This window comes from Microtus oregoni, unplaced genomic scaffold (genome assembly GCF_018167655.1).
Source record: "Microtus oregoni isolate MIOR12 unplaced genomic scaffold, Mior012 000006F_ref0000085, whole genome shotgun sequence".
NCBI lineage: Eukaryota > Metazoa > Chordata > Mammalia > Rodentia > Cricetidae > Microtus > Microtus oregoni.
The window spans coordinates 44196665-44221729 of NW_024543065.1; the positions used below are offsets into that span (position 1 = coordinate 44196665).

The 25065-nt window shown below is 43.4% G+C and overlaps 1 protein-coding gene across 3 annotated transcripts; it reads right to left on the reverse strand.

The window, feature by feature from the left end:
- Positions 1–2295: 2295 nt before the first annotated feature.
- On the reverse strand, positions 2296–23522 carry Znf583 (zinc finger protein 583). Of its 3 annotated transcripts, none has more exons than XM_041653696.1 (5): positions 23293–23522; positions 20623–20698; positions 12001–12127; positions 10700–10795; positions 2296–4323 (listed from the first exon to the last, which is right to left on the reverse strand). In XM_041653696.1, exons 2-5 carry the CDS (start codon positions 20629–20631, stop codon positions 2849–2851), a joined length of 1707 nt encoding a protein of 568 aa, XP_041509630.1. In that variant the 5' UTR covers positions 20632–20698; positions 23293–23522; the 3' UTR covers positions 2296–2848. The 3 variants fall into 3 exon arrangements, with proteins under 3 accessions (XP_041509630.1, XP_041509628.1, XP_041509629.1); XM_041653694.1 differs by having other exon boundaries at positions 10700–10798; XM_041653695.1 differs by lacking the exon at positions 23293–23522 and adding an exon at positions 23179–23249 and having other exon boundaries at positions 10700–10798.
- Positions 23523–25065: the final 1543 nt, after the last annotated feature.

The window sequence follows — 25065 nt, forward strand, 5'->3', positions numbered from 1 at the left end:
CAAGGCTGTGTGGGTCTTGCCTGAATTCTTCCTATAGAGATCACATAGACTAGGATGCTGAGGGGAAGGCAGAGCCAGAGCTTTGGCAACACTTACGATGATTATTCTTAGTCAGGGTACAATTTCAGCATCATATGGGGTTTTCATCCTCTGTCAGAAAAAAATGTGTGTGCACATGCATGCATGCATGTATGTGGAGAGTAAGTATGTGTGCAGCATGTGTCTGGAAGTTGATGTCAAGTGATCTCAATTGTTCTCCACTTTTAAAAAGAATGACTGTATGTGTGTATGTATGTGAGGGAAACTCTGCCGTGTTGCAGACATGGAGATTAGAGGACAACTCTGGGGAGTAGATTCTCTTCTGCCCCTTTCCTATAGGTCCTGGGGCATGAATTCAGGTCATCAGGCAAGTGCAGCCAGAGATGATATGGACTCAGCCATATTGATGGCCGGTCCCCTTAGGTTTTGAGGAAGTCTGTCACTGAGACTCATCGGTTTAGATAAGCTGAGGAGTCACCAGGATCTGCCTGTCTGCTCTTGCAGTGCTATGGTGACAGACTGGCACACTGCTGTACCAAACTTTTGGGTGGTTGCTAGGAATCTGAACTCAGGTCCCCATGCTTGCATGGAAGACAGTTTCCTGGCTGAGCCCTTCACAAACATTGACGGGCACTGCTGCTCCTAGAATGCAAGGTGACTGCAGGTTTAGGGTAATAACCAGGGACCTCTGGCCACCTTTTATAGCGGTCGTGGGACTAAGATGGAGTCACTGCCTTTTAGCAAAGGAGCTTGTAGGCGCCTGTTATAATCCCAGACACTGGCAACATGTATTCTTTCCATTTTCCTTATGCACATGAATAGTTAATTAATTTCATGGACATTCTCAAATAATGTTTTTGTTTTTTTCTATTTGATTTCCATCTGGAACTGGGGAGGTGGCAGGTGATGGCGACTGAACCTTGGTAGGGCCTCCCTCATACATGCTGAGCTGGTACTCTGTCGTCGAGATGCACTCCAAGCCTTCTGTTCTTTCTGTAGTTCCCATTCATATTTTAAGAGATTTTTTGTATGCTATGCGTATGTCGTGTTTTGCCTGCATATCTGTATGTGCATCACTTGCACGCACTGTTCATGGGGGCCGGAAGAGGACATCAGAAGCCCTGGACCTGGAGTTACATACAGGTGGTTGTGAGCCACCACGTGGGTGCTGGGAACAGAGCCCAGGTCCACTGCAAGAGCAGCAAGTGCTCTTAACTGCTGCGCCTTCTCTGCAAGCCCCTAGTGTCTATTCTTAGGACGTCTTCTTTGAACTGAGTTCTTGAAAAGGGTGCTAGTTTGGTTCAAGTTTAGGGCACAGTTGGGTTATCTTTCTGTTGTTTCTTAGGTCATTCCATTCTTGCCAGAAAGCATTTATTTCACAAGACGTGAGTTCTTCTGAGTTAGCTGAGACACAGTGCTGTGGAGATAACGCATTGATTATGAACACAGAATCCACACTGGATGGCTCATCAACAGGTGCAACTCCAGCTCCAGGGACTCCAGTGCTGCCTTCTGGCCTCCTCAGGCACTTGCATGTATACACGGACACATGTACACACACGCACGCACACACACCTATTCAATTTCTTTAAAAAAAAAACTGGAGTTTTTTGAGATAGTGTTAGTCTCTAACAGGCTGTCCTGAAACTTGTTTAGTAGACCAGGCTGATCTCAAATTCACACAAATCCACCTGCCTCTGTCTCCCGAGTGCTCCCGAATGTGCCACCACTGCCAGCTGGAGATGTGTTTTAAGGCCTTAGCTGTGGTACATCTTGGTAAGTGCTCTAGTTCACAGAATATGATCAAATTATCTGCACTGTTTTTAAATATCCATTTTCTTTTGTTTACATATATATATAATGGATATATCTCAGTAAATTCTACCTTGGAGTGAGTTTTTTCTTTTTTTCGAGAAAAGTAAGTGTGGCTTCATAGAAGGTGAATAATGAAATTGTTTTTCTTATTTAGTCACATATTTACATATTCATACTCTCCAGTGTGACATCAGTCTAATGTCAATCCAACTGCAATACATATATATATTTAAGATAGGGTCTCATGAAGCCCAGGCTGGACTTGAACTTGCTATGTAGCTCTGGGAGTGGACCAGGCCTGTGCCTGCTAAGAAAGCACTTTACAAGCCGAGCTGCAACCTCAGTCTCCAACTTCAGTATTTCTAATAAAACCAACGTTAGAGCATGCAGGTCTGTGTTTTTGCTTCTTCATGATTAAAATGATCAACTCTTCTTTGTGCATCATCGTATTTTTATTTTAGATTAATATTATTTTATGCTAGGCACTCTGCTAAGAAATTTACATGCATTATTTACTTTTCCCAATAACTTTTGAGGTAGAACCATTATTAGTCCCATATAGAAATAAGACGGAAGGTTACAAAAGACCAAAAGCTCTAAAATTAGGGATGGGAAATGGAAGAGCAAGGATTAGAGCCTAGATCTATTTTAATTCTGGATGTTCCAAGGGAGGGGGAACATTGGCATGAAGGGTTTAGAAGGTAGTTTGAAACAAGGTGCTGGGGACAAGGTGGCCTGTTAGGTTACTTTAAGGACTGTGTGCTTTTCCCCTATGAACTTTTAGATGTCAGTAAGTAAGTAACCTTAACTAATGAAGGATAAATAATAAGACCAAAATGTGTTCTTCTAAAGTTTGGATGAAGTGTGAAGACTGACCGAGGCATGGGTGAGTACACTGGAAGGCTATTTCAGTACCCCACACAAATCAGATTAACAAGTAGACGACAAGGAGGATGAAATAGCAAGGGTTCTAATGGGTCAGATTTGGATCATATTATGAGATCAAATCTATAGCTATTGGCAACTGACTGGATGTAGAGGGTGATGGAGAGGAAAGGGACAGGAACGACTCCATAACATGGACCTTCTCATGATGAGCAAGGTGTGCACGTTGCCTGAAGGATTTCCTGCAATCTTTACATTCGTACGGCTTCTCTCCGGTATGAATTCTCTGATGGAGAGTGAGAGAGCCACTATAACTGAAGGCTTTCCCACAAATATTACATTCATAAGGTTTCTCTCCAGTATGGATTCTCTGATGCTGAGCAAGGCCGGCATTTTGGCTAAACGTTTTCTGACATTCCTTACACGTGTAGGGTTTCTCTCCAGTGTGACTTCTCTGGTGCTGAGTGAGTGAGGAACTGTTGCTGAAGGCCTTTCTGCATTCGGCACACTCATAGGGCTTCTCTCCAGTGTGAACCCTCTGGTGCTGATCAAGGTAAGCAATCTGGCTAAAAGCTTTCCTGCAGACTTTACATTCGTAAGGTTTTTCTCCAGTATGGACTCTCTGGTGCTGAGAAAGGTGTGCGTACTGGCTGAAAGACTTCCTGCATTCTTTACATTCATAGGGCCTCTCTCCGGTATGAACTCTTTGATGTACAATTAGGTATCCACGGTGACTAAAAGCTTTCCCACACACATTACACACGTAAGGTTTCTCTCCTGTATGAATTCGCTGATGCTGTGCAAGAAACGACGCATTACTAAAGGCTTTCCCACAGTCAGTACATTCAAAAGGTCTCTCTCCAGTATGAATTCTCTGATGCTGAGTCAAGTGTGCAATCTGGCTGAAGGCTTTTTTACATTCCTTACACTGGTAAGGTTTCTCTCCGGTATGAACTCTTTGATGCTGAGCCAGATGTGCATTCTGGCTGAAGGCCTTCCTACATTCTTTACACTCAAAAGGCTTCTCCCCAGTGTGGATTCTCTTATGCTGCGCTAGGTTTGCGTTCTGGCTGAAGGCCTTCCCACACTCAACGCATGCGTAGGGCTTCTCTCCAGTATGAATTCTCTGGTGGAGAGTCAGGGATGAGCTCTGGTGGAAGACTTTCTCACATTCGTTACACTTAAGAACTTTCCTTTCTACATGCGCCTTCTTAGGTTTCACCTCAACAGACTTTTTTCGGTAGCTTCTCTTTTGTGGCTCACACTGATGTGTTTTTTCTTTGGTAGAGAAACTTTGTGGTATATCTAGTCTTGCATCCTGATGGGATATTTGCCAAGATGGATTACACCCATTACTTTGATCTTCAGGGACTTCTTTATGAACGGTGAGCAATTGATCAGAATGTACCTTCTGACCTCCCAACCCATTCTTAAGCCGGTGTACACGTCCATGGTCTTCTTTCCAATTGGGACAGTCAAGGCTATATCTAAGATGGCTTCTTTCCTTTGGTAGGACTTTGGCTGATTCTTCATAAATATCTTGCTTTGATGAAAATTCAATGCCTTTGAATATATAATCCCAATCTAAAGGAAACCAAGAAAACAGATGTTTTAAGATCCATTCATTATAAGAAAAGAAAGTGCTCAGAGAAAGTAAAATACTAAAAAAAAAAAAAAAAAATTAAAGAATTTAACATCTCTTAATGCATCTTAAAAACTAAATTAAGAAAGGTGATTAAGCCGGGCGGTGGTGGCGCACGCCTTTAATCCCAGCACTTAAGGTTTTTCTCCAGTATGGAGGCAGAGGCAGGCGGATCTCTGTGAGTTCGAGGCCAGTCTGGTCTACACAGTGAGTTTCAGGACAGCTAGAGCTACTCTATGGTGAATTTTTACCTTCTAGGAAAGGTGCTTCTGAAAACAATTTTCTTTGTAATAGGTTCTAACCAAATATAAATTTTCAGTCGATTGCTGAAGCCACAATGTCATCATGAAAACATCATTTCTTGTCAAACTGCTTACTTTTATTAACTTAGTAAGGCTTTAATTTGGCTTCTCCTTATTAGTCCCACATAAGATTACCTCTTTTTAAAAAACTACATTTAGCCATTTAATCCCAGCACTTGGGAGGCAGGGGCAGATGGATCTTTGTGAGTTCAAGGCCAGCCTGGTCTACAGTGAAAGTTCCAGAACAGCCACAGCTACACACTGATCAGAGAATCATTGTTTCAAAAAAAAAAAAAAAAGACAAAGAAACCCCGTCTAAAAAAACAAAACAAAACAAAAAAACAAGAGCGCTGGTAATACAGGAGTGCTGGGAATACAGGAGTGCTGGTGATACAGGAGTGCTGGGAATACAGGAGTGCTGGGAATACAGGAGTGCTGGGAATACAGGAGTGCTGGTGATACAGGAGTGCTGGGAATACAGGAGTGCTGGTGATACAGGAGTGCTGGTGATACAGGAGTGCTGGGGATACAGGAGTGCTGGGAATACAGGAGTGCTGGTAAGACGGCTCAAGGCACAAAGGCGTCTGCCATTCCGCCCGATGACCTAAAGCTGACGTCCAGAACCCACACTAAAGGAGGAAAGAACCGACTCCTAAACTTGGTTCTTTGGCCTCCACATACATGCACACACGTACACACACAAAGCAAATAAAATATTTTTAAAAATTTAGAAAAATTATAAGAGAAAAATTGTCAACATCAGATCTAAAAGGAGTTAATCATCATGTTCTATAGAACTAAAAAGATAATTTTATAAAGTAAATTATGTTAATCAACTGTACAGCTCATTTGAAATGCATGATCTCTTGAAAGATAATGCCTTACCAAAGATGAAGCAAAGAATTAAATCACCCAAATCCTCCTATATTCATTGCCTCTGTTCCCTACACATACATGTCTTCTCTAGTGAATCCCACCAAAGATTTAAGGGAAAAAGAATACCATTCTGGGAAACCTTTCCGGAAAGCAGAGGTTGACAAAAGACTCCTGTTTTCACAAGTCCATTATTATCTTGATAATGAAGCCAGATAAATTACAGGCAATCCTGCAGGCCAGTGGAGTGTCTAAACACAAATGCAAAATGCTGACCAAAACCATAGCAAATCAAACTAATAAAATATGGGAAGCATAATTTTGACCAAAAATAAATCCAAGGAATGCAAGGTTAGTTGAATATTGAATAATCATCAGTGCTGTTCACTATATTAATGGTAATATATTATCTCAACAGTTGTAGAATGAGTATTTTTAATTATAAAATTTTTAGCAAGAAAGGGATCTATCTGATCTCTCTCAATTGATATGTAAACATAATCCCAAACAAAGCTCCTTGAGTAGAAATTCTCAATTTCATTCTAAAATTGATATGAACTGTAAAAGTTCTGAAATAGTAAAAGTCAGTTTTATAAAAGGTACTACATGGTGTCAAAGCTTAGTGTAAAGGAACCTGTGTCAAAACTCAAATTGTTTGATTTATATGGATGCAGTTTACCATCTATAAATATATCCTAAGATCAACACTACATGAGCTGGGCAGTGGCAGCATACGCCTTTAATTCCAGCCCTCAGGAGGCAGAGGCAGGCAGATCTCTGTGAATTCAAGTCCGGCTTTGTCTGTAAAGCGAAATCCTGTCTCAAAATACCCCCACTTCACAAAATATAATACAACCACTATATAACCAAATACAATAAAACAATCTGAACAAAATGTAAGGTGATGTGGGGTTCCCCTCTGTATGTTGTGAATATTATTGCTTAATAAAGGAACTGCTTTGGGCCTAGAGCAAGCTATAGGGGAACAGAGGTAGGTGGGGAAAACTAAACTGAAGGGTGGGAAAAAGGAGGAGGAGTCAGAGAGAAGCCATGGAAGCTGGAGACAGATATGCTGAAACTTTGCTAGTAGGCCCAGACCTCCTGGTAATACACAGATTAATGGAGATGGGTTAAATTAAGATAATACGAGTTAGCTAATAAAAAGTTAGAGCTAATGGGCCAAGCAGTGATTTAATTAGTACAGTTTCCATTGTGATTATTTTGGTTCTGGGCAGCCGGGATGAACAAGAGGCCTTTCCTCAACAGTAACAGATCAAGAAAATTATCCTTCAAACAACTCAAATGAAAGGGAAGTTTAAAACTATAGGAGAGAATAGTAACAAAAATCATGAACTATCAGAATCTACAGGAAACAGCTGAAGATACCCAGAGGAAATCTCAGAGCCCTTGACAATTTATCACCAATAAGAGAGACTAAGATCAGCAGGCTAAGCTACCCTAGCAGCATTATCGAGAAAACAATAAATGGAAAAATCAGGAGGAAAGAAAAAGCCAAAACCAAGAATTGAAAAAGAATAGTAGGGGGCTGGAGAGCTGGCTCGGCAGTTAAGAACACTGGCTGCTCTTCCAGAAGACTCAGGTACAATTCCCAGCACCCACATGGCAGCTCACAACTGTCTGGAACTCCAGTTCCAGGGGCTGTGATGCCAATACACTTAAAATAAAATAAATATTTAAAAAAATGAAGAAAAAGAGAATAGTAATACAAAATAAATGCACACGCTGGATCTTGAAAAATACAACTGATTTATGAATAGAAACCTAATACATTACTTAAAATAGCAAACTATTATAGATATAAAAGAATGAGTTATGAGATTGCTTTGCTCAGGTTCAGGGAAACACAACTGATAATGTAAATGAGAAGGATAACTACTAGGGAAACACATAACACGTAATGAAACTATAGAGACGTTTAACTACAGAGGATGTCGAGAAAACTGTCAATACTGCAACCCTTTAATACAGTTCCTCATGTGGTGAACCACAATCATAACACTATTTTCACTGCTACTTCATAGATGTGATTCTGCTACTGTTATGAATCATAATGTAAATATCTGTGTTTTCTGATGGTTTTAGGCGACCCCAGTGAAAGGGTTGTTCAACTCCCCCAAATGGGTAGTGACACATAGGATGAGTGAAACACTGTGTTAGATTAAAACAAACAAACAAAAAAACTCACTGTGTCCTTGACCACAGCTAGGAAGTAAACATTCCCAGGTACCTTTCCAAAGCAGCTACTGTCCTCCCTACAATACAAAAATCACCTGTGGTGGGAATGCCTAACAGGAAATCTCACTCAGAGAGGCCATCTGCCTGGAGCCCTGTGTCCATCAAAAGCTCCTGGTTATCTTGGGGCACCTCTGACCAAGGAAGTGAAAGATCTATTTAACAAGAACTTTAAGTCTTTGAAGAAAGAAATTGAAGAGGACACCAGAAAATGGAAGGATCTCCCTTGCTCTTGGATTGGGAGGATCAACATAGTAAAAATGGCAATTCTACCAAAAGCAATCTATAGATTCAATGCAATCCCCATCAAAATCCCATCAAAATTCTTCACAGATCTGAAGAAGACAATAATCAACTTTATATGGAAAAACAAAAAACCCAGGATAGCCAAAACAATCCTATACAATAAAGGATCGTCTGGAGGCATTACCATTCCTGACTTCAAACTCTATTACAGAGCTACAGTATTGAAAACAGCTTGGTATTGGCATAAAAACAGAGAAGTCGACCAATGGAATCGTATAGAAGACCCTGACTTTAACCCACAAACCTATGAACACCTGATTTTCCATAAAGGAGCTAAAAGTATACAATGGAAAAAAGAGAGCATCTTCAACAAATTGTGCTGGCAAAACTGGATGTCAATCTGTAGAAGAATGAAAATAGATCCATATCTATCACCATGCACAAAACTCAAGTCCAAATGGATTAAAGACCTCAATATCAGTCCGAACACACTGAACCTGATAGAAAAGAAAGTGGGAAGTACTCTACAACACATGGGCACAGGAGACCACTTCCTACGTATAACCCCAGCAGCACAGACATTAGGGGCCTCATTGAATAAATGGGACCTCCTGAGACTGAGAAGCTTCTGTAAAGCAAAGGACACTGTCACTAAGACAAAAAGGCAACCCACTGACTGGGAGAAGATCTTCACCAACCCCGCAACTGACAAAGGTCTGATCTCCAAAATATATAAAGAACTCATGAAACTAGACCGTAAAAGGCTAATCAACCCAATTATAAAATGGGACACTGAGCTGAACAGAGAATTCTCAACAGAAGAAGTTCAAATGGCCAAAAGACGATCAGGGAAATGCAAATCAAGACAACTTTAACCTGTCAGACAACATCTTACACCTGTCAGAATGGCTAAAATAAAAAACACCAATGATAGCCTTTGCTGGAGAGGTTGTGGAGAAAGGGGTACACTCATCCACTGCTGGTGGGAATGCAAACTTGTACAACCACTTTGGAAAGCAGTGTGGCGGTTTCTCAGGAAATTCGGGATCAACCTACCCCTGGACCCAGCAATACCACTCTTGGGAATATACCTAAGAGACGCCCTATCATACAACCAAAGTATATGCTCAACTATGTTCATAGCAGCGTTGTTTGTAATAGCCAGAACCTGGAAACAACGTAGATGCCCTTCAATGGAAGAATGGATGAAGAAAGTAGGGAATATATACATATTAGAGTACTACTCAGCAGTAAAAAACAATGACTTCTTGAATTTTGTATGCAAATGGATGGAAATAGAAAACACTATCCTGAGTGAGGTAAGCCAGACCCAAAAAGAGGAACATGGGATGTACTCACTCATATTTGGTTTCTAGCCATAAATAAAGGACATTGAGCCTATAACTTGTGATCCTAGAGAAGCTAAATAAGAAGGTGAACCCAAAGAAAAACATATAGGCATCCTCCTGAATATTAACCTTCATCAGGCGATGAAAGAAGACAGAGACAGAGACTCACATTGGAGTACTGGACAGAAATCTCAAGGTCCAAATCAGGAGCAGAAGGAGAGAGAGCACGAGCAAGGAACTCAGGACCGCGAGGGGTGCACCCACACACTGAGACAATGGGGATGTTCTATCGGGAACTCACCAAGGCCAGATGGCCTGGGTCTGAAAAAGCATGGGATAAAACCGGACTTGCTGAACATAGCTGACAATGAGGACTACTGAGAATTCAGAACAATGGCAATGGGTTTTTTTTTTTTTTTTTTTTGGTTTTTCGAGACAGGGTTTCTCTGTGGCTTTGGAGCCTGTCCTGGAACTAGCTCTGTAGACCAGGCTGGTCTCGAACTCACAGAGATCCGCCTGCCTCTGCCTCCCGAGTGCTGGGATTAAAGGCGTGCGCCACCATCGCCCGGCTGGCAATGGGTTTTTGATCCTACTGCACGTACTGGCTTTGTGGGAGCCTAGGCAGTTTGGATGCTCACCTTACTAGACCTGGATGGAGGTGGGTGGTCCTTGGACTTCCCACAAGGCAGGGAACACTAATTGCTCTTCGGGCTGATGAGGGAGGGGGACTTGATTGGGGGAGGGGGAGAAAAATGGGAGGCGGTGGCGGGGAGGAGGCAGAAATCTTTAATAAATAAATAAATAAATAAACAAATAAACAAACAAATAAATAAAATTAAAAAAAAAAAAAGCTCCTGGTTCTCGGGCTTCCCCTATCGGTGTGAGCATCTGACCCGATGCTCCAACGCCTCTCTGCAGCTTGCTGTTTATTCTTCTACTGCTGCAGGCTGTGTACCTAATAAACTCACGCACTCTACACCAGCTCGGCATGATAGACCGTCCTCTGCAAGGACCATATGCTTTAAAGAAACCTACTCCAGAAGCGCCAACAGTGAGCTGGGCCGTCGGTGTGAGCATCTGACCCGATGCTCCAACGCCTCTCTGCAGCTTGCTGTTTATTCTTCTACTGCTGCAGGCTGTGTACCTAATAAACTCACGCACTCTACACCAGCTCGGCATGATAGACCGTCCTCTGCAAGGACCATATGCTTTAAAGAAACCTACTCCAGAAGCGCCAACAGTGAGCTGGGCCGTCGCCAACATCTGAGGCTGACCAGCAAGGGGCTCCCACTCACCAGGGCAGGCATCTCTCGCTCCTTCCTTCTGCACTATGCAGGGGTCCTTTCCTTGTTCCAGTAATGAGATCACAGCTGGCTTGTAAACAGAAATTCCTGCTTCCAAGAAACAGAAGAGGAATTAGTCACTCTCGGAGTTCAAGTCCCCTCCTCATCAGGAAGGGGGGATATTACAGGTGGGAGCTAAGGGAGACGGGAAATATTCTTTAGAATGAGCAACACAAAGGGACAGTCTAAAAAAGCTGCCAATTCTGTAAAATGTAACTTATAAAACACAATTCTCTTTGAACTTTTGGGGTGGGTTTGCTAGCTCGCCCAGGTTGTTTCCCCAGGCAGTCCTCCTTCCCCAGCAGGTGGCTCTTCTTGGTTGTCAACCTGACTACATCCGGAATTACCTAAATCCTAGGGGCTGGGTACACCCGAGAGATTTTTTTTCTTAATTAGAGCATCTGAGGTGGAAGGCCCGCCTTTAACCTGGGCCACATATTCTGCTGACAGCCTACATAAGGACATGGAAGGAGACTTGCTCTCTTTGCCTGCTTGCTCTAGAACTCGCTGGTACGTCCATTGCTTCACTGACATTAGAGCCTACTGTGGGATTCTGGTGTATACTGAAGACCAGCGGAGACATCCAGCCTTGGGGACAGAACAACTACAGGATTCTTGGACCTTCTGTTAGTAGATGGCCATTGTTGGACTAGCTGTACCACAGCCTGTAAGACATGTGTGTGTGTGTGTGCACACGCATATATATACACACATACATATATATATATATATAAAATAACATAGTATATATACTATATGTGTATACACACACACACACATATATATTCATCCTATCAGTTCTGTTCCTCTAGAGAACCCTGACTAATACACCAGTCCTCTGGAACTGGAACTACAGGTATATGCCACTCCATGGGCTTAAGAAAGAGAAACTGGACCAATAAAATGGCTCAGTGGGAAAAGAATTTGCTGTGTAAGCTTTGATATCCTGAGTTCCATCCATGGAACCCTGAAAAGGGGGAGGGAGAGAACTGACATCACAGAGTTGTTCTCTGACCTCCAAACACACACTGTGGCATGTGCACACAACTCCCCAACATACACATGCGCGCGCCCGCGCGCTCTCACACACACACACACACACACACACACACACACACACACACCCGGGGGGGTAATTTTAATTTTTTTTAATAAAAAGGAGAAATTTAGTAAAGCAACTCAGGGGTATCCCAGAGACATTTCACAGAGCACAGCCCATGTGTAGAGTTGGAATTCTCCAGAGACGTCCTTACCCAGCGACACTAGGCTCCTATAGTTCTCCAACATCACCTTCCTGTACAAGTCTCTCTGAGCATCATTCAGCCATTCCCATTCCTCTTGAGTGAAATTTACAGCTACATCTCCAAACGTCACCAAATCCTGAAAAGATATAAAAATGTTCTGGTTCAAATTCTTACATGGGCCTCGATTAGACAGTTAAAGCTGGAACATGGCAGCACATTCCCACAATCCCAGCATTCAAGAGGCAAATGTTGGGCGTTCTGAGTTCCAGGGCAGCCTGGGCTGCACAGTGAGTTCAAAGCTATATTGTGAGACCCCATCTCAAACCAACCAATCAACAAACAGCAAAACAATACAGCAGAACAGAAAAGAGTTAGCACGAGCTAAACTGTCTATGCTTTGGGTTTTATGTGGCTCAGGCTGTCTCAAATTCACAACCCTCTGTCTCAGCTTCCCAAGTGCTAAGATTCCCCACCCCCCCCGCCATAGACAGGGTATAGCTACACAACACAAGCTGGCCTTGAACTTTTGGTCCCTTTGCCTTAGTCCCCCAAGTGCTAGATCTACAGGTATGGCCACAGTAAACCCTTCAGGCACAAGTGGCTGGTTCCCACCCCCAGACTACTCTAAGTGTCACAACCTCAGTTCCCAGCCCCTGGAGATGCAGGTGGCCAAGCTCTGCCCCGTGGAAAAAGTCCAAGATCAGGTTAAATATTCCCATCAATCCCTGAGCTTGCCCCGAGATCAAGCCACAAAATGCCAACAATCACAGGCCACCCTGTAAAGCTCTGCCCCTAAGAAACCCTTCATGAAGCCTGCCTCCTGTTCAGTTGCTGCTTCTCTCCTGAGCAGAGGTGGCCACCCTCTTCTGTCTTTCCCAATAGATCTCTTGTGTGAGGTTTGCTGTGTGGTGTGACTTTGTGGTCTTCCTTGGCTCCCAACTGCTGGGGTACCTTTCCCTTCAGAGCTGTAACAGAGCCCCCATCTTACGTTCTAAAAACTGCACGTCAAATGATTGCCATGCTTGGTCTCGGTGTTCTCTTATGGGAAGTGCGTAATTTCTGAGAAGCTCTTGTTGGAGTAACACCAAAATCAATACAGTGTATAGCACACAGCTGACTCATATTAAATACCAAAGAACTTCTCCATTTGGAGAAAATGGATACACGGGGCAGGAAAAAAGAGTGTTATGTAAAAAGTAGTGGATGTGTATTACCTTAGAAAGTTAAGAATTTATAAAAATGATGTATAATTAATTAGATGCATCAAATAAGGCAGAAGAAGAAATAAAGTTGTGAACAAAGAACAGATGAAATAAAAGAAAAACAAGGAGAATGCTAGGCTTACACAATCGTCTGTAAGGAACAACACTGAGGGAAATGTACTAATAAAAAGGCTTTATTTTCATATTCTCTTTATAACAAGAATACTTTAAAATGTAATCCTTCATTGACAATAACTATTTTTTGAGATCCTATTTATGTGTTTTATTTGTGTGCATGAGTGTTTTGCCTAGATGTATGTCTGTTTACTGTGCATGTGCCTGAAGTCCATGGAGACCAGAAAAGGGCATCAGATCCCCTGAGATTGGCATTACAGATGGCTGTGGGTGCTGGGAAACAAGATCAGGTCTTTTAAATGTACAGCCAGAAGTTCTCTCTCTCTCTCTCTCTCTCTCTCTCTCTCTCTCTCTCTCTCACGCACACACACACACAATGACACACAATGACACACACACACACACACACACACACAGAGTTATGCTCCTCTAGATCAGTAGATCTCAACCTTCCTAATGCTGCAACCCTTTAATATAGTTCCTCATGTTGTGGGGACCCCCAAACATAAATTATTTTTGTTGCTACTTCTTAACTGTAATTTTGCTCCTGTCATGAATCATAACATGTAGCTATCTGATATGCAGGATATCTAATATGGGACCCATGTGAAAGGGTTGTTTGACCCCCAGAGGGGTTGCAACCCACAAGTTGAGAACTACTGCTCTAAAGAACCCTGACTACAAGCACTCAGGAGTCAGAGGCAGGTGGATCTCTGTGAGTTCGAGGCCAGCCTGGTCTACAGAGTGAGCTCCAGGACATCCAAGGCTACACAGAGAAATGCTGCCTTGAAAAAAAAAAATCAAAAGAACCCTGACTGATATATTCTCCAAAAGAAAGATCTAGCATACCATGACTTGCGTGGGGGAAAGGTCACCTTACCCTGTGAATATGCCACCTACCTCACAAATACTCATAAAAATTACTTTTAGATCCAAACAGAGAACTCATTGTGCTGGCACTGCCTTTGGGAGCAGCAATCTCTCTGTATATCACTTATTTAATTTTTCTTTACTAAATAAACTTCCACTTAAACCGCTGGTGTCTCCTGACTGGATTCTTTCCTTCCAGAGACTCCTATAACATCCTTTCATCATTCCTGAGTATGTAAGGATAATCAGCACATCTATTGGTTGTATTGTTGAAATGTTTGATTTTTAAAAACCGCTATTTGTGATGGTTGATGTAGCCTACTTGACAGACTCTTAGATGTAAGTGTTATAGCTCTGAGGGGAAAGATATCCTGGCAATCAGGAGCCAAGGGTACCACAAAGCCACACTGTACTACAAACCTCACGTAGAGAATTATTAGGAAAAACGCAGGAGGGTGGCTGCCTCTGTTTGGGTGAGAAGCAGCAGGGAACTGAGAGAGAGATAGGTCTTATATAGGGTTTCTTGGGGGTGGAATCTTCCAGGGTAGCAATTTCCAGGGAGGGGATTGGTAGGATTTCAAGCACTAAGCTTAGGGAGAGCTCAGGGACTGGTGGGATTTCAAACCCCAGAAGTGAGCTCAGACTTTTTACCCTACAGTAGAATCATTCTCCTCCTCCCTGCCTCTGCCTCCCAAGTGCCACCACCACTGCCCACCCTCACTGGGTGTCTTAACTGTCCTTTCTGTCACTGTGATAAAATACCCTGACAAGGGCTGGAGAGATGGCTCAGTTCATTCACTTCCCAGCATGGGATGCTCACAATATCTAGAACCCCAGTTCCAAGGCCTCCTTCCTCCTCTGACCTCCACCAGGCATTCACATGGTACACAGGCACACATGCAGGTAAAACAATCATACACACGAAATAAATAAATCTAAAGGAAGAAAGAAAAGAAAGTACCCTGCCGGGCGGTGGTGGCACACACCTTTAATCCCAGCACTCGGGAGGCAGAGGCAGGTGGATCTCTGTGAGTTCGAGACCAGCCTGGTCTACAAGAGCTAGTTCCAGTTCCAGGACAGGTTCCAAAAACACAGAGAAACCCTGTCTCAAAAAACCAAAAAAAAAAAAAAAAAAAAAAAAAAAAAAAGTACCCTGACAAAAATAACTTAAGGGGAAAGAATTTATTTCAGCTCACAGTTGACGATTACAGTCCACCACTGCAGAGGAAGTAACAGTGGCAGGAACATGAGACACCTACTCACACTGCATCCACAGTAAAGAGACGTGATAGCAGGGTGGGGGCAGCACATGTTTAACCCCAGCACTCCAGAGGCAGAGGCAAGCAGATCTTTGAGCTTGAGGCCAGCCTGGTCTACAAAGCGAGTTCCAGGACAGTCAGGGCTACACAGAGAAACCCTGTGTTGACAAACAAACAAACAAACAATGCCCCCCCCCCACATGTTCGAATATTTGAATCTTAGTCATCAGGGAGTAGCACTACTTGAGAAGGATTAGGAGGTATGGCCTTGTCTGAGGAAGTGTGTCACTGGGGGAGGGTTTTGAATTTTCAAAAGTCCAGCCAGGCCCAGTGGCTCCCTTCTCAATGTCTCCAGCCCTGTGTCTGTGTGCCACCATGCTCCCGACTTTGATGGTAATGGGCTAAACCTCTGAACCATAAGCCAGCCCACAATTAAATGCTTTCTTTTCTAAGAATTGTGATGACCATGATGTCTCATCACAGCAATAGAACAGTGTTTAAGACACTTAAGGATGCTCACACTGTTCTCTATACACATATAATCCAGGATCATCTTCTGAGACTAAATACTGTTTCCTGTAATGGATAGGTCTTCCTTATATCAGTTAACGTAAGATTAGCCCATCTTCCAGATGGTTCTGACAGTTAACACTAACCATCTGTGGCGGTCTGAATGAAAATGTCCCCGCTCCCCTCCATAGGCTCACATGCTTGCATGCTTGGCCTCCAGGTACAGGAACTGCTTAGAAATGAGCAGGAGGTGTGGCCTTGCTGGAGGAGGTGTGTCACTAGGGGTGGGCTATGAATATGTTTTATTACCATTGGTTAATAAAGAAGCTGTTTCGGTCAATGACTTAGTAGAATAAAGCCAGGCAGGAAATCTGAATAGAGATATCTAGGGAGAGTAGGCAGAGTCCAACAGATGCCATGTAGCCACAGCCTCATGGTGATACACAGATTAATAGAAATGGGTTAACATGAAAGAGGAATATGACTAAGATATCAGCCAAAACAGCTTTATTCATCAACCAATAAAACAACACATATACAGAAGGATATGCCACATCACACACCATGCCCAATCTCTCTCTCTGCTGCCTGTGGATCAGGATGTAAAGTTCTCAACTACTATGCGAGTGCCACGCCTGTCTGCTTCCCACGATGATGATTATGGACTACCCCTCTAAAACTGCAATCACAGCCCCAGTAAATGCTTTCTTTTACAGATTGAGCTAGGTCATGGTGTCTCCTCACAGCAACACAACACTGACCGAGACAGTCATGGTGTCTCATCACAGCAACAGAACACTGATTGAGACGGTCATGGTATCTCATCACAGCAACAGATTAGTAACCAAGACACCCTCGCTACTGGAAATGTACTCTGGGCAAGCCTGTGGGAGATTATTTTGACTGTGTTACTTGAGGTGATAAAACTGAGTGCCGAGCAAAGGAGATCACCAACTGCTTTCATTGTTTTCTGCCCCCGACTGTGTATGCAGTGTGATCAGCTGCTTCAAGCTCCCACACCTTGACTTCCCTATCATGATGGAATGCACCATGAACTGTGAACCAGAATAAACCCTCCCTTCAAATCTGCATTTGTCAAAGCATTTTCCCATTAGCAATGGGAAAAGAAACTAAGACCCCAGTTAAGGTGCTGACTTATGTTTCAGTCATTAAATTGTTAAACGGGAGCTGAAGAGATGGTTCAGTGGTTAAGGGCACTTTCTGTCCACAGCTTGGTTTCCAGCACCCATGTGATGGCTCACAACTGTCTGCAACTCCACTTCTAGGAGGTCGGATGCCCTCTTCTGGCCTCTGCCAGCACCAGGCACACACGTGGTACATACAAATACACAGAGACAAAACAAACATACACATACAATAAATAAAAAAAAAATCATTAAATGAATTTTACCTTGGGATTAGAACAGAATTTTTTAAATTTTATAAAAAGACTCTAAACATACTTCTGTCATTTTGTACCATATATTTAAACAAAGCAGCATTCTCAGTATTGCCAATTATAGAAAAACTGAATAACTCTGTTTAATATCCTGCAGAAACAAATATTCAGTCAAGATTTAGTTATTTATGTAAAAATAAACAGGTACATGAATCTCATTAGTATTTAAATTTACTTTCATCTTCAATAAATGGTAAAATCATATGTATACCATCATATAAATTTTAAAATAATTTTTCATAATTTATCATTAATCAATGTTTGATTTGTCTGACTATTTTTATATACCTATATGCCAGGGTTATTTGGGAACTTCTTGGGCATGGGGTCATTGATTCACTGTGATAAAGGCATTTGCTGCCAAGTCTGACCACCTGAGTTTGTGACCCAGGACCTACATGCTGGAACGAGAGAACTGACTCCCGCACGTTGTCCTTTAGCCACATTTATGGAGTGGCACAAGCGTACATACAGAAATACAATGTTTTATGAGCTAGGGTTTCTCCGTGTAGACTCAGTCTGTACACAAGGCTGACCTATTTCTGCCTCCCAAATGTTACGATTAAAAGTGTGCACCACCACTGAAATATAAGTTTTAAAATTTTAATTTAGGGACTGGAGAGGTGGCTCAGCAGTTAAGAGTACTGGTTACTCTTCCAGAGATCCTGAATTCAATTCCTAACAACCACATGGTGGCTCACAACCATCTATACTGGGATCTGATGCCCTCTTCTGGCCTGCAGGCATACATGCAATCAGATCACTCATACTAAAAAAGAAAAAAAAAATTTTTAATTAATTTAATATTTCTCAGGTAAAAGAGGGCCATTAATGGAAAAAAATTTAAATTCTGCTTTAGACAATTTCAGTCTGGCTTACCTTTCTATTCTCTGTATTTTATTAAGCAATGTGTTTAAAATGATTTCCATATTTAAGCTATAGAACCCCTAATTGTAAGGAAAAAGGCTTTTCCTAAACAAATAATCCTTCAGATGTAATATACCCCAGCATATTAACATATAATTAAACCAGCAGACACCAAATCCACGAAAACACAATGTCTATTTTTATTTATCATAGCACTTCGTAGAATCTTTAATAACTTCATGTTTAGTAAATGGGGGAATAAATTTCATTCTTGTACAGTTTGCATATTTGCATTTGTTTCTGGGTATTATATATGGATGCATCTTTAAATGTGTTTTCCTTTGGCTCTATTTTATACTACTATTGCAGTTATTGTAGAAAATACTTTTGTAATGTTTTAACGATACAGGTGCAATGGACTGGAGAGATGGCTCAGTGGGTAAGAGCACCACCTGCTCTTGCAGAGGACACAGGTTCAGTTCCCGGCACTCACATGGCCCCTCACAACCATCTGTAACATTAGTTCCAGGAAACCCAGTGTCTTCTTCTGACCTCCTCTGGCACTATATTCATGTATTGCATAGACATACATGCAAACAAGCACCAGTGACCACAAGATAAAAATAATAAATAGTTAAAAATACAGACTTGCAGGGTGGTGGTGGTGCATGACTTTAATCCCAGCACTCAGGAGACAGAAGCAGGCGAATCTCCGTGAGTTCGAGGCCAGTCTGGTCTACAAAGCGAGTTCCAGGACAGGCTCCAAAGCTACACAGAGAAACCCTGTCTTGAAAAACAAAACACAAACAAACAAAAAGGGAGAAGAATACAGACTCAACTGCTTCCTGTCCTACCTCCTCCCCCAACAAATGTCTTTGTAGCCTGTGGTGGTGGCACATGCCTGTAATCCCAGTATATTTTATAAGAGGAGGCTGGAGGATTGGGAATTCAAGATCATAGCTGCAGAGGGAGCTGAGGGCTGGTTTGGGCTACATGAGGCACTGTCTCAATTTATTTTCCTTAGTAACTTTACTTGTTAATGAACTGGATTACCTAGTGTATCAGCTGTGGGCTGCTGCCAAATTAGAAGATCCCTGTCAAAGCTTACAAGGGCTCACACAAACCCTACCTTAGCGGAGCCACACTTTAATAATCAAGATTTGATACATCTGATTACTCAAAATTGTCTTGAATATGAGTTTTTGCCAAATGTCCTAACTCTGAGCAACCAAAAGTCCTCTGACTTCCTTTCACACCCAAGACTGTAGAAAAAAGCTCATCGATGCCAATCACAGCTGAACACATCTCCACCTCCAATAGCCATAAACAGACTGTTCAGATCCCACCTGTGGTAGTTTAAAAGAAAATGGCCCCCAAAGGGAGTGGCATTATTAGGAGGTGTGGCTTTTGTAGAGTAGGTGTGGCCTTGTTGGAGGAAGTGTGTCACTGTGGGGGCGGGCTTTGAGGTTTCTTCTGCTCAAGTTTCACTCAGTGTAACGTTCAGTCCACTTCCTGTTATCTGCAAAATGTAGAATTCTCAGCTCCCTCTCCAGCATCATGTCCCATCAAGATGATAATGGACTGAACCTCTGAACTGTAAGCCACCCAATTAAATGTTTTCCTTTATAAGAGTGCCATGGTTATGGTTTCTCTTCACGGCAAAAGAAACCCTGACTAAGGCTCTACCTAAGAGCATATTTTTGCCTCATTTAGTGTTTCTAAGACACTGAAGCCATAGGTGAGGTGGAATGAGTCCTTGACTAAAGACGCAAATGGTAGCTGGGAGATAAGGGACACTCTTAGGCTTCAGGGGACTTTCTTCTGTGTTGCAATGGAGGACAAGACCATGTCACTATATAGAAGAGATTTTTGTCAGGCTTCTGAATTTCAGAAGTCAAAATGTATCTTTTGCTTGACTGAAAAGGTGGCATTTCAGGGAATAAGAAATGCTTCTTAGGGGCTGGAGAGATGGCTCAGAGGTTAAGAGCATTGCCTGCTCTTCCAAAGGTCCTGAGTTCAATTCTCAGCAACCACATGGTGGCTCACAACCATCTGTAATGAGAACTGGTGCCCTCTTCTGGTGTATAGGCACACACGCAGGCAGAACACTGTATACATAATAAATAAATAAATATTTTTTTTAAAAAAAGAAAGAAATGCTTCTTGCTGGGCAGTGGTGGTGCATGCCTTTAATCCTAGCACTTGGGAGGCAGAGGCAGGCAGATCTCTGAGTTCGAGGCCAGCCTGGCCTACAAGAGCTAGTTCCAGGACAGGCTCCAAAGCTACAGAGAAACCCTGTCTCGAAAAAAAAAAAAGAAATGCTTCTTACCTTGGACATGATGTTAAAACTTCAAGAATGTATGACTGTGCTTCTGGGATGGGGGCGATATCCTGAGAAAGCAGAGCTGGACGAAAAAAAGAAACCATGATTTCCAGGTGCACCCTGTGACCCCAGTGTCACTAGCCCAGAAGCCTTCCATTCCTTTTCTTTTTCTTTCTCTCATCACACATGTACATTTGAGATATCATTAGATTTATGCTTTTTTCCTCCCCCCTCCTTCTCTCTCTTGGTTCCTTTCTCAATAAACTCCCTGTTAAAAAAATTACAATTATTTTTCCCTAAGTACTTTATAGCTCTGGAATTCAACATATATTTTGTGTAAGTTATCTTTTACTTACAATTATAAATAGTAAGAGCAAATACAGAATGGCATTATCAAATTTTCCACCATTTTAACACACGAAGGATTTTCATTATTGAAGATGCCAAGGCAACTGTTGAGCAAATAACTGAGCCAAACTGGAGACTAGACTTGAATTCATCGTGTACAGATGATGATGATGAAGATTGTCCCTACCCTTTCTACAAGGATGCAAAACAAGCTACGAGATGAAGCTTCTTTACACAGTGGGCATCAGAGGGACTCTGTGATCTGGACGTCACCACTAACGAACTGCTCCTGAGAGCAACTTCTTCCGAAAGGGAAGGGAGGGGACTTTTAGTCATCATTGTAATCACAGTGTTTTTAAAAACTAAACTTCATTGCCTTAAAGAATAATGAGTCATTTAAGAGTGCTGAAGAGATGGCTTGGTTAAGAGCATGGGCTGCTCTTCCAGAGGACTGGGGTTCAATTCCCAGCACACATAAGGCAGCTCACAGTTGTCTGTGAGTCCAGTTCCAATAGTTCTAACTCCTTCCCACAGACACACATTCAGGCCAAACATCAAAGCACACAAAATAAAGATAAGTTATTTTTTAAAAATCTTTGAAAATAAATCATTTAAGTGATATAACTCAGTGCCAAGAATTCCTATATCTATATATTTATTAATTCTATATCTATTAAAATGCTTCATTCAATCACTCAGTACACTGTGTGGGAAGTCCTTCTATATATATGTTGCTTTTATTAGTTAATGAATAAATCTGTTTCAGTCAGTGGCTTAACAGAATAGAGCTAGGTGGGAAAACTAAACTGAATGCTGGGAGAAAGAAGGCGGAGTCAGGGAGAAGCCATGGAGCCACCAGAGGGGAAAGACACAAGCTGCCAGCTAGAACCCTGCTGGTAGGCCACGAGCCTTGTGGTAAAATATAAAATAATGGAAATGGGTTCATTCTATTTGTAAGAGCTAGCTAGCAATACTCTTAAGCTACTGGTCAAACAGTATTGTAAATAATATAGTTTCAGAGTGAGTATTCCCTGGTCTGGGCAGCCGGGAAGGAACAAGCAGCTTCCCACCTACAGTACACTACATCTGTCCACACAATCCCATGGTCTCACGGCCCCCCTCATGAGACATCTCATACGGTCACACCTTTCCAGCACTGTCCACCTCAAACAGCTACCCTGTCTCAGATCAGTGACACAGTCTTGTAGACCGTCACTCTGGCCCACTGTCACGGCTCCATCACACCTGATAGTAAACGCTTCGCTGCAATAGTGTCACATAGTCCCAAAAGCAGCCTCACCCTCACAGGTCTGCCCGGTGGCACAGTCAAATGCAGTTCTCACCATCTGTCACGGGGCCACCATGTCACAAGGCACTGACACAGGTTCTGTCTCACACAGTCCCATTCAGCCTTGCGTACATTCTCAGAGCCTCTCATGGCCTCGGTAGTCACACATTTTCTGTCACACCCTATCACAGGCCCTCTCATACATGGCGGTATAGTAGGTGGCATTACACACATCGTCATGGCCTCTCACCGTCTCACACTGTCACAGGCCGTCTCATACACGGCCGTACAGTCTTACGCCATCACACACATCGTCACAGGCCCTTCAACACTGTGACACGGTCTCACACCGTCACACACTCTGTCATGGCCTCTATCTAGGTCATAGGCAGTATTAGCCTCCCCAAGTATCCCAGGCCCTCCCAACACTTCCGGCATAGTCATGTACTGTCACGCACATTGTCACACACTGTCACAGTGTCTCACAGACTCAGAAACGAAGTGGCTTGGTCTCAACTCTGCCACACACTCTCCCACACGGACCCCCACGCTGTCACACGCTGTCCCAACTTCTCAGCCCCATACAGCCCGCAGTCTCACCAGACACCCTCACACAGTGGTGTGGTCCGACAGTCACTCAGATGCCCGCCCATATTCTCACACACACCACACCCCGACAGTCGCCCACACTGCCACGGCCTTTCGGTCCTACAGTGTGGGTTGCTGGTCCCCTCAAGCAGGCTGCTGTGGTCTCTTACACACACGAACACCACCTCAGGCTCACACAATGTGCAGGTTCAGTCACAGGCTCACACTGTCACTCAGGTCCCCCCACACGTCCCCCAGCGCTATCACACAGTGGCACACGCGGTCTCACAGTCGCAGGCGCCCCGGTCCGTGGGATGCTGTCTCCTACTGTCGCGTACATTGTCACGCAGTTGCAGGCGTACAACCACAGGCCCCTCATACACGGTGGCGTGGTCTTGCACGGTCCCGCGGGTCCCGCCACACACTCTCCCACACGGTACCCCGCTGCTCACCGGGCTCCTCCTGCGTCCGCGTCACTCCTCGCTCTGCGCCGAGGCCGATTGGGCCGGGCCCGGGGCTCGATCTCGCGGCGACAACAGAGCTCACAAAGGCGCGGCAGCAGAGCTGCTCCGCGCAGGGGCCTCTGGGAGGTGGAGTCCGGCGCTTGACCTGAGCGGCGCAGGGCATGCTGGGAACGCCCACTAGGGCGCGGCTCTCCGAGGCCAGGAGCGTCTGCTGGACTCTGTCCCTTCTCCTCAGGTTTTCAAAAGCCGAACTTACTCCGGCTGCGCAGGCGCAGCTTGCTCAGGGGTGCTACTCCTGCAAGGAGTGGTGGAGGTAGGATGCTCGGCTACGCATGCGCAGTGCTGACTGGCGGCTGTGCTGGCCAGAGCCAGCAAAATAGTGACAGGTCACTGAGTGATTCGGGCTTCCTTTCTTGCTTGTTAAATTTCCCTCTGCATTACCTTTTCTCTCATTTCTTTTTGCTATTGTTGCTTTTTTTGTTTGTTTGTTTTCTTGAGACAGGATTTCTCTGTAGCCCTGTCTGGCCTATTACTCACAGAGATGCACCCACCTCTGCTAGGATTAAAGATTTGGGGGGTTGAAAGAAAGGAGGATTAAGATTTGGAGATCAAAGCCAGGTGTAGTAGTACACACCGCTAATCCCAGCCCGCACTTGGGAAGCAAAAGCTGGCAGATGTCTGGAAGTTTGAGACCACATAGTGAGTTCCAGAACAGAGAACTACGCAGAGAGACTCAAACAAACAAACAACAAACGAACAAACAAGGATTTGGATATTATCCTGGGCAGTCGAACAAGAATGTTCTACAGCAGCGATTCTCAGCCTTCCTAATGCTGTGACCATTTAATGCAGTTCCTCATTTAATGCAGACCCTAACCTTAGCTTACTTTGTTGCTACTTCCTAACTGTAATTTTGCTACTGTTAAGAATGGTAATGTAAATATCAGTGTTTTCCAGTGGTCTTAGGTGAACCCTGTGAAGGGATCTTGAACCCGTGAAGAGGACATGCCCTACGGATTGAGAACTACTGTCTATACAGAGTGGAATCATTCTTCAGCTATCAGACCACTGAAATCATGGAACCCAGGAGACTGGAATACCAGCCAGAGGAGCTTGTCTGCTTAGCACTCTTGTTACTTAACCCTAAAGCGTTCATCAGGACTCGGGCAATGGAATTAGGGACAAGGGGTGTGGCATGTCGCCGGACTACTTTGTTCAACTGTCCAACATGGCCATATTTTTTTTATGTTTTTATTTTTTGGTTTTGGTTTTTTGAGACAGGGTTTCTCTGTAGCTTTGGAGCCTGTCCTGAAACATTCTCTGCAGATCAGGCTGGCCTTGAACTCACAGAGATCCATCTGCCTCTGCCTCCCAAGTGCTGGATTAAAGGCCTGTGCCACCACTGTCCATCATGGGCCACATTTACTAAATCCCCCTTCTCTGTACTGCAGTATTATTTCTTTGATTGGTTTATTGAGAAAGGTGAGCACAGATGTTAGGGCTTCCAGGATCCAGGTTCTTACTCTACTCTTACCTTACTTAAGTCTTGACTAAAGCAAAACATTCAGCAAGATTGTTCAGTTATATTTGTTAATCTCAAAGAGGAGAGAAGAAAGACCACCAACCCAAATATTATGGCTGAATTAATTAAAACAGACTTTTTTTAAAATTCAGGTCCACGGGCTACCTTCCACTAAGACCCAGTTCAAGAGTCAGCTTTGGCTGTGAGAAAGACAAGGCTTTTAGAGCTTAAGGGTAGGG